Source organism: Corvus hawaiiensis, chromosome 3, assembly GCF_020740725.1.
Source record: "Corvus hawaiiensis isolate bCorHaw1 chromosome 3, bCorHaw1.pri.cur, whole genome shotgun sequence".
NCBI lineage: Eukaryota > Metazoa > Chordata > Aves > Passeriformes > Corvidae > Corvus > Corvus hawaiiensis.
In genome coordinates, this window is record NC_063215.1 from 70,034,580 (window position 1) to 70,045,097 (window position 10,518).

At 41.3% G+C, this 10,518-nt stretch overlaps 1 protein-coding gene across 1 annotated transcript in view; it reads left to right on the forward strand.

Annotated features, from left to right (window-relative positions):
• The window catches only part of RGS7 (regulator of G protein signaling 7), a 242,621-nt gene extending 235,980 nt beyond the window's left edge, over positions 1–6,641 (forward strand). The window contains exon 17 of the mRNA XM_048296464.1: positions 6,075–6,641. Within this exon, the coding sequence (XP_048152421.1) occupies positions 6,075–6,236 (162 nt within the window). The 3' untranslated portion in view covers positions 6,237–6,641. The remainder of the gene's footprint in view (positions 1–6,074) is intronic.
• The last annotated feature ends 3,877 nt before the right edge of the window (positions 6,642–10,518 follow it).

Here is a 10,518-nt window from a genome sequence, read left to right on the forward strand (position 1 = left end):
ATGGAGAGAAAGTTTGCCTTTACTTGGATATATAACACTACCCTTTGGGATGGTGTCATTTGATAATTCCTGCCACATGTTCTTATGAGTAGGATGTTTTTGTTTCCTTACTGTGTCTCCCCTCAAGTCCTGCTGGGTAATGTTTCAGATGGTCACGGTCAGAAAAGGCATGTGACAACTTCCAGATGTTCAAATAATCAAAGCAATCTGCAGATCTAAGGGAGCACACCAACAAACAAATGGAGGATAACTTGAAGAGCTGCAGTCTAGGTGGGGGGTCACATTCAGAGGTGGTGGAGCAGGCTTGAAGGATAGTCTTTTAATATCTGGAGAATTCGCTGATGTCTAGATCATTTGCTAAAAATGAGATAGTCTGATGATGTGGCTGGGCAGGCAGTAAAAATGTAAAACATGGGGTCTGGTTGTGGTTTTCCCACAGCTTGGAGCAGAGCTGGCTTCCCTGGGGAGCGAGGAAGGCTCTCAGAGTGCGGCGTGGCTCTGAGCTGAGCTGGCCTCTGGGCTCCAGCTTGCGTGATGCATCTGGGACTGAGAAATGTGACCATGCCCTGCTGTCACCCACACCACCGCAGCATCTGGGGCTACATCCTTGCTGAGCTGGTGGTGCCTGAGATAGGGCTGTATTCAACAGAGAGGAGAGGGCACATCTCAGCTCAGAGAAACATGTGCTTCTGTTTTGCTCCTACCTGGCTTTTATAGGCACCTGTTTGGGTACTGGTAGCTATTTCTAAGCTCAGTTTGGGGAGCCCTTAATCAAAGCCCTTCATCATCCCAGGTGATTTTTGTTAGTCCATCCTCCCAGCTTTATAGAAACGGACAAGACAATTGAAAATGTGCAGTGGGACAGAGCATTCCTCTTTGGAAACGTAAAACCATTCATCATCAAGATTTAAAAAGCTCATATTAGTCACTGGCAACCTGGTATTTGTAGAGGTGAATGAGCATGACTGTGGTGCAGTGTGCGTGGAGCAGCAAGGAACAGCGGGATGGAGGATACACATTGCTTCTGTGACACAGACTGAACAGTCCTGTCTCTGGTCACAGGAGGAACAAAGTTCCTTCCTCACAGGATCCTACAGCAAGTTTCGTGGTGCCTTTTTGTACACTGGCATTTGATGTCTCAGTGCCTGCACTGCTGGCGCATCCTTTGAAACAGATGTTCTCTGCATCTGCCCACTCTGTGTGCAACTGGCACAGCTCTGCTGGAAGACTGCTTTCCAAATCCTTCCAGTGATGGAAAGGGGTGGGCAGTATTACTGCTATTATTTCTACTACTACTAATTTGTTTGGAAACACTGCTGGCTCAAAACCTGGCTCAGCTGCTGATGAAGAAGGGAAGATCTGCTCATGTCGAGAGACCTACTAGAGCTTTGAACTACAGGCTGATGCTTTTGAAGTGTAACTATTTGGGACATTGCTACCAACTGCTCTTTCCCCTTGGTAATAAGCCTTTATATGACTTTTCATGCAATCCTATATGGGTCTTTTGCTGCTTGGGAGGTAATGGTGTAGCATGCTAGCAAATTTGGTTCCAATCTAGGAAAAGGAGCTGCTTTTGTCAGTTGGGTTCTCCATATGGCATTCCTCAAACACCTGGAGAATTTCTGACAAAATTAGTCTTTGGTTTTGTGCAAAGAATACCTTTGTATGTACATGGAAGGGGAAAGTCCAATACAGTGCTCTCCTGGAGAATCAGACCATGGTGCCTGTGTACTTGGAGGGGCCTGAGCCTGAGGAGGGTGTTGGTAGCAGTGGCGGGGCCCTGGGAGAGACACACCACAACACAGGCAAACACACAAAAGTGAGGAGGATGATGCAATGCACGAGAGCACTAGTGCCTGAATGTGCTGCAGGAAAGTGGTGGCCATGAAGAATTAGGTCTGGATTGTATGACAGATATTTATTGTGATGGCTCCTCTCTGTCCTGATCCATGTTTGTAAGACTGAGCTAACAAGGTCGTCTTATGTAGTAAACTCTGAAAATTTTGGAGGCCTGTGTTCTTCTACTAGCTGGCGCATTGACAGCACATGCTTCCATCATTTATAATGTTGTTGTCAAGGCTGCAAGCTCTTTGCCCATGTCCACAGGGAAAGTTATAATTATGTATGTATGGTAAATTAAAAATGGAAACCATTCATTGCACTGGAAGCCAACTCAAAAAGGACAGCTGGGGAGAAGTGATAAGGGAAATAAAACTACTACAAACCAGAAAACTGTGGGAGAAACAAACTAAGTGGTCTGTATCTACTAACCACCCATCTGTCGGTCATCCACCAATCTCTCTAACTAGATACGTATTTGAATGTTACTATTTAAAAAATGGGCATGGGAGGAGCATGGGGAGGTCTGGCTGGGGCAAGAGGAAAGTGGCTGAAGGACCTTTTTACTGGCTGGTAAATTCATGCCTTGTCCCCCTTCAAGATTTCATAGTTTAGAAAGAATTTCAGTTTGCTCTTCAAAAGATGTGTCAGTCTGTTCTGGATTAAGAAGACAATATGCCTTCCACATTTACTCCCCCTGCAAAGACTGATTTTTGGAGGATTTACTAGTCATTGCATTTCAGACACATTTCTTAACAAGTTGGCTTTCTTTGTGGTTAAACTTTGACTCTGTCCTTCCTGAATCCTGTAAGGCTCACTATGTGGTGTTGGTCCTTTCATGGTCATTACTGATTCATACTCACTGCACTCATCGTGCTCTACTAAAATTGTTTTGTCAGGGTAAAAATTGCAAATCAAAATATTCTCTCAGAGGCAGGACCCCAAATATAATTTCGTAACAAAAATTCCCCAATTGTTTCCAAACAAGTTAAAACTGAAGGTAAATCTTTCTTTTACTACCAGATGTGATCTTCCCAAGGCTTCAGACATGAATAATCTCTCAGAATTTTCCAGCTATTTCAATACCCTACGCATCCTGAAACCAGCCTATGTCCCGACCACCTATTCAGGAAAATTTGCAAACAAGGCCAATGCCTGACATTTTTAACCCATTAAAATCAATTGTCATACATATTTTAATTTAATTTCTCAGTTTTCATTCCCTTCCATTGCTTGTTTGCAGCTGAATCTCCATTTCCCCCCTTTTTAATGGGAACGCAGGAAGTTCCCTCTATTTTCCTTTCTCTGCCTTTTCTTTCTTTAGAGTGTCTTGTCCCTTTCCCTTATTTTAATAGCCATCATTCTCTGTTGACTGCAGATCTTGGCTATATCCTGATAAAGTCAACAGAAAGGTTTTCCCTGGAATTTTAGACGTGTTTCCATATTGGTTTTTCTTTCCACTCCTCTCCTTTTTCTTCTTGATGCCTGGCTGGCCGATTTAAACAAACATTTTCAGAACAACTTGTGCTCGGCTGACTAAACTGGTAAATAATGGATAAATATAGTTTCAATTGGGAACAGCTTTCTGGCAAAGGATGGAGAACAGCACTAAAGAAGAATTTTTCTCACCTTGAGTCATGGGACCTGGTTGGTTAAATTAAAACCATTTACTTAACCTGCGTGTACAACACAAACATCAGAGATACCCTTTACTTTTACTGATCCTTTGTGCTGCCTACAGTACCCTTGCTGTTGTGAAACACAAATAGACCAGGTTTCTTTCTTTCTTTGAATCAAAAGCAGCACAAACCTAATTTATATATTTAAACAATGGCCCAGGCTTATTTTTTCAGTCATTCTTTTTTCCCCCACCACCCAGAAAGTTCTGTCATAAGCTTCAAGCTTCAACATGTAATGATAGAATTATAAATTCCTTGATGTCCGAAGGTTGGCTACCTCCCATCATAACTCAATCTTGCTGCTACACATTACTGTTTTCTTATCAAAGTGCACTTCACTGAGCATACAAAAGGGATGTTGCTATGTTTGTTAAGATGATAATTTGCATGTTTGCTATGAAGCATACGGAGGACTTTTATAAATATTTTTATATGTATTTATTCATACAGAGGGGCTAGAAATCTAAATATTACAGTGCTTTTGATATATATAGAGAAAATAAAAACCTAATTCACAATAGTAAGTCATTGTATTTTGAATTTTTATTGTAATAAATTATAGCAATAGTTCACACAACCCAGCTATTATCTCAGATTGTCTCTCTGCAGAATCACAAAAACAATCTGAGTCATCCTGACTTGATTCATGTTCAGTTCCTGTTTGGGAAGACTTCCCTCACCATCAGGCCGCCTGGTAGCATTTTTTTTTTCTGTGAAAGCTCAAATTCTGTACAACAGTCCCACAGCCTATGGTGGGTTCTGCAGCATGAATCATGGAAATATGCATCCTTGCTTGTTTGCAGCTGGTTGCTTTTGCCGAATTCCATGTGGAAGGAGAGCTATGCAATTTTTTCCTACATGATATGTGTCTTTTTAGCACTCTGATGGGAATGGATTAATAGAGACTTACCAAACTTATCAAAAGACGCTCAGCATTTCAAAGAGGGAAAAGAAGTGGAGTTGACATGCAGAGCCAAGGCTGAGTATCAACCATTTTCAGAAAGAAAGTGAATTTGTCTTTACGCATAAAGCAAGGCATAAGAGAGTTGTTTCCCTTTTCCTCCCAGGGTCCTCTTCATGGCCTGTCACTAAATTCTTGTGAAACTTTTATTTATATTTGCTGTGGCTTTCATTTCACCTACATATGTTATATGAATGGTACATGCAGAAGATATTTTAATTAGTTCATGGAGCTGATTAATTAGTAACTGCTGCTCTTACCTGAAAAGCATTACAGGAGCAGAGAAGATTACTTGCACTTGCTACCCTTCCTTCATTTGAGAGAGACCTCTCTGAGCTGAAAATGCAGCATGGAATCTTTATATAATACCTTAGACATTAAGTGAATAATAATGTGTGACTTCAGGGAAATGAAGATACACAGAGTAACAATGACACTGGCTAATATTTCTGCAGTTGAACAGTTCAGCAGTGAGTGGCCTTGCTTCTGACAGTGTTCTGCAAAAATATAGTACAAATTTTACTATTAATAATAAAAACACAAAATTGTCACTTAAAGCCTTACAATGACTACAAAGATTACCAGATTCCTCTATCTTAAATGAGGATTGAAGGAACTTTAGAGGCAGAAATTTGAAGAGTTTGGCCATTTGATGTTGTATGATTGAGCAATAGTCATTTATCCGGTGGGCAAAAGTGAAGTCAGGTGCAGAGCAACAAGTTGTAGGGGCTGTATGTGCTGTGGGAAGCATGCTTCACCAGGGGGCAGTGGGATTAAACTGGATATGCTGGTTCACATCCAGGGCATTAGCTGGGTGTCAGCTCCAGGAACAAAACTGGTCAGAAACTAATGTAACCCCTGGGAATACGCATTTTTGGCATGGAGGCCTGATTTCCTCTGTATGTGTGTTGAGCTCTGAAGCACAGAGTTTGCTTCATGCGCTCTTAAAGATTGCTCTGAGACCAACCAAAAGGCTGGAAAGTGTCTTCGGATAAAGTGGTAGGTGTGCAATTGTTTAAGCATGCCAAGAAAAAGTTTAAGGATTTTGGTTATAGATGGTAAGTATTTACTTCAGGACTAATGCTCTTCCCATCCAGCAAGTAAAGATATAAAAAGATCTGGTGGCTGGAGCTGGACAAATGCACAGGATGAAAAGGCTACACATTTCATCAAGGAAATACATAGCTACTGGTATGGTTTGCAAGAGGTTATTGTGGCTTTTCTACCATTAGCAATTTTTAAATCGAGAATAGATGTTGTTGGGTTTTTTTAATCTAAGAGATTTACTCAAGTTTTCACTGGATCAAATTCAAGGATGTTCTGTATCCTAAATTATGTGGTTAGGTGACCACACAGTGACTCCTGGTTTTATAATCTGAAAATCCTTTTTCTCTGACAAATAGGGCTGGAGGAGCTTTTACTGTGATTGATGACTTGGATTCATGGATGTGCACTGTGTTTACTGGGGTCAGCACTCACCTTGCTTCCTTCTGAACCAGCTTAGCACTGACTGTCCAGGCTGCAGAGCTGCACTAAGCAGACCTGTCCTGCCTAGCCCAAGGATGCTCCTTTTTCACTTATTTCTCTCCTCCCAGGCTGGAAACCCACATTCCTTTTTCCGAGGAGCCAGGAGCCACCTTGAACCGGGGAACTTCTGTAGCGCTTTGAGAGTAACCATTCACAAAGACCTTACAGCTCTGAACTACAGCACGCACAAAGAACACTTTTTTTCTAGCAACTACAAAATGCTGCAATAAGCTTTGCTCCAATGAAACCTCTATTAGTGGTAGTGGAGCTTTGTATGTTAGTGACCAAGGATTTGACTGTCAGGTAATTGCGATTCCATGTTCTTTCCAGAACAACTTTCATTATTTAAGAAGAAAATCAAACTCCAATCAAGCTGTTCAGAGGTTTTGAAATATTCAGATGCAGAGCTCCAAGCTTTAGCCTTTGGGGTACAGCGCAAAATGCTGCTAAGCAGGCAATAAGCTCAGGATTTATTGCGGTGACCGAACTTATAAATACAGAGAGTTCACAGAAAAGCCTGCTCTTGTGAACTTTCAACCATTTGCAAACTAAGAAGCCATAGATTACTTATAAATAAATGGATGCCTACCTGTCCAAATGTTTAATAAAGATACTATGTGAGAAGCATGAAACAAGTCATTTTCCTCTGCAGTAACAATATATTTCTTCTATTGTATACAGGACAGTCACAATAGCAGTTTAAATCTTTTGAAGCGTCTGTGTTCAGAAGATGATACTTTGACAGCAATTATACCCAAAATACAGGTATTAGAATGGGAATTTTCAGGTCAGATGAGACTAAAATTTGGTAATGACTGAATTGTCTTTGTTATTGATATATATGCACCATTTAAATAAGACCTTGATACTGAAAGGTAAACTGAACTGTGCAATATGATCCAGTAAAACCTGCTTTTATAAATGCTCTTTGTACCCTGGGAGACATGGGAACAGTGATACTGTTGATTTTCAAAGGTTAGATCACCTGTTTTCGGTTAGTTTAGCTAATGGAGTGTGCTTGGCCTGGAAAGGAGAACACTATTTGGCCAGAGTTGCAATGTACCCTTACACTTGCCTGCTCCCTACATGTGCTCTCTCTGGCTCCCGTGCAAGTACTGAGCAACTGCACATGAGTTACATCTACACCAGCACAATAATGGTGATTTTCATTTCCTGGTTGCTCCCAGAGGCATGAACACAACCTCCAGCCCCAGGCTGACACTTACTGCCTATTGCCAGCACAGCTGGCTCCAGTTCTGGAAGTCTGGTAGGATGGGTTGAAAGTACTGTTTCTTCCATATGCACTCATGTTCCAATTGCAGCTCAAATATATTGAAGACGTTTTTTCTCTCTAAATGTATCTTCACATATCTGCATTTCAGATTTATGCTGTTGCCAATTCACTTTACATTTTGCATTATACCAAATGCCTACTTTAACTGTTGATATTTGGGCTCGACAAGAACAGGAGGGAAGTGAGGAGAGGGAAAAGACTAAAATGACTTGTGGGTGTATTAGTAGCATTTCTAAACTTGGGTTTAGGTCTACTGAATCTTTGGCAGCACAATTTCAGTCTCAGAACTGGAGTGGTGGGTGCCTATCAAGATTGAGCAGTTCCCAGGTTGGGAGCCCATTCTGTCCCGCTGGCACTAACCACACTTGGAGCACGAGGTCTGCTGTTCTGTAAGCACAAGTCTGCTCACTGACCTTGTTTACATCTTTTCACTAAAGCACATACAGAGAAAATGCTTCTTTTGAGTCTAGCTACTTCATCCTGAGAGGATGCAAAGATGCCTGTTCTTGCAGCCAAAGAGCTCACAAAGCCTTGCATTTTTGGAAGAGGTAAGTGACAGAGGAGATGGATCTGCAAAGGTAAGAAGGACCATTCCTCAGAGCTAGAAATTACAGCACAGCTCTTGTTAGTTCCCAAGCTCCACCTTTATGGATTACAGTGGAGAACCTCTTCCACACTAAATGCTGCTTTACTGCTGCTATCTGTATCAGGCAAGAAGATTCTACAGTACTTACAAGACACCACTTGCCAAAGGTTCCACTCCATAGGATGCTATTAGAATAGCAGAAGGTGAAGCCAGATGATGGAAAACACATTTGTCAAGGGTTTGGTGTGACAGAAATCCATTCCTGAGCTCTCATGTGCTGTAGTTTCTGTTTTACATTCCTACACAGGGTTTGTAACAGTGACAGGAAGTGGTCAATCCTTTCAAATTTGAGAGAGCTGTGCTGGCACTGATTTCTGTGGCTGCAGTCATGTGTCAAGAGATTATTTGTGCTGGCAGAGTGAGTTCAATACATGTCTACATTCTTGATACTTGAATCTCAAAAACTTCACTAGAAGAGATGCCAGTAAACTGTTATTTTCTCTAAGTACCAGTTCTCCATAGATGTAGTCATAGTAACACCTATCACATTTGTGCTAACACTGGCCAGCAAGGGTTGAAATCTTAGCCCTGTTGAAATCTTTGGTAAAGACTTGGCTGAGAAGTGCAAATAGGTTTCCGCACAAAAATAAAAGTATGGAAGGAAAAAATAGAGTTCTGTGTAATAATGGTAAAATGTTTTTGATTTTCAACATCCTGGATGTCAATGTTCTTACTCTATAAAAAGTTCAAATTTGTTTGTGCTACAAGGAACCCCCAACAAAAGTTCACTCCTCATTTCCATATCTACCTTCAAAACAGAAATCCTGTCAGGACTGTGTTTTAACCCAGATGGTGGCAGAACTACAGCCCAGCTAGATACCAGACAGCCTAATTGGGCTGATGGGACAAGTCATGTGCCAACTGAATTCTTTCTGGCGAACACAGGGATTTCGTTCATGTTCTTAAAAGCTGCTGATGTCCCAGAAGGTACCCAGCCTTTGGACAGAAAGTTTCGTCTTTGCAGAGGTGATCTAACAAGTGCCCTGCGCTAATCTAAACAAGTTTGTTCCTTGGTTTTAACTGATTTTGGAAGCCAGCTCTGTAAAACAAATAGCTGTGGCACCAAATATCTAAACCATGAAAACCACTGTGGAGCATCAGGTCCTTGACCTATAAGCCATAAGAAATTCCAGGTTAAATGTTCCTTAAAGCTGAGTTGCTCATGCCTCATCTTTTTGGTGACCATAGGAATTACTATTAGCATGTTGCACAAAGATTAAAAAATGCTATCAAAAATTAAGTGAGATTTTTCACTTCTAGGCTCTTTACCGCTTTCCTTTTAGAATTACCTTTTATTTATTCGTGATGGTGATTTATTTAAGTTGCTCTTCGCTGATGTGCCCAAAAACGTGGGCAGCGTGAGCAGCAGGAGAAACAGCAGATGGCAGCACCAAGCTGCTGGATCGGGGCTATCAGCGCAAACGGGAGGGAATCACGAACCGAGATGAACAAAAGTTCCTGAGTTTGCTTTGAGATGTCCTTTTTTTCTCCCGTTCCTTTGGATTTGTTTTGTTTTCTTCTGGTTTTCCTACTCCCTATTGAAAAAAAAAAAAAAAGAGAAAAAGAGCAGCAGATGAGGAAAGTTGCTATGTCGGGTCATCCTGTATTGATTTAGTAGAAGATGGTAAGACCTGACGTGACCTGCTGAATAGATGACACGAGGTTACGGCCTAGCCTACCAGCACTTCACGTCGTATTAAACACTCCACAGGGGCAACATCTGGAGGGTTAAACAACTGCTGGGTAATGCAATTTTAAATACCACTTCATCAAAGTAATAGACTCCACAGGACCCTCTCGGGATCTGTGAACTGATGTGTTCCAGGCTTTGTGTGCTGCAGCCCTTTTGTGTAACACATTAAGGAGACCCTGATAGCTCTCACTTTAGCAGAATGATAGAACCGAGGTTTGCAAATTCATCTACAGAGCAACGCCTTGCTGAGCCTGTGTTCAAACACATGCCCTTTATGGGTTTTCTCTTCTTTTTTTTCTTCCTCAAAGCTTGATATTTTGTGTATCCAAAATTACTGTAAGCTAAACATAAGATTTTAGAAGAATAGATTTACTCTTGAGTCTATTTTAACAGAAGGAGCAGTAGACTCTTGAGTCTATTTTAACAGTATGAGCTTCCAAAGGAGATCTTATCCATGCTTTCTGTTCTCCAGGGTAGTAACAGAGGAGGTAGCAAATCTTCTATGTGCTCTACATAACCAGCCAAGCTTTCAATCTGAATAACAAAAGGATTCCTCAGGCCCTTACCAGACCTGGCTCCTCTCCTGCATTCTTCAAATACACTCCCTAGCTCCAGCAACACAAATCATGAAGGAAATGTGTTCTCCAATTTGGTCGACCATCGAGGCTGGTGCCACCATCTAGCTGCAAATCAACACACCTGACAGAGAGTAGAATGGTATGCAATCTTCCAAATAACTCCTTCCTCTGTTCCAGAGCTGCTAAGCAACAATTAAGAAAAGTTCCATTAAATAATTAATCAGTTTAGTCACACTGAATAATTAATCACTTTGAGAGAGGACAGCCCAATAACTTTTTCTATTGCCTGCTAATGCAACAT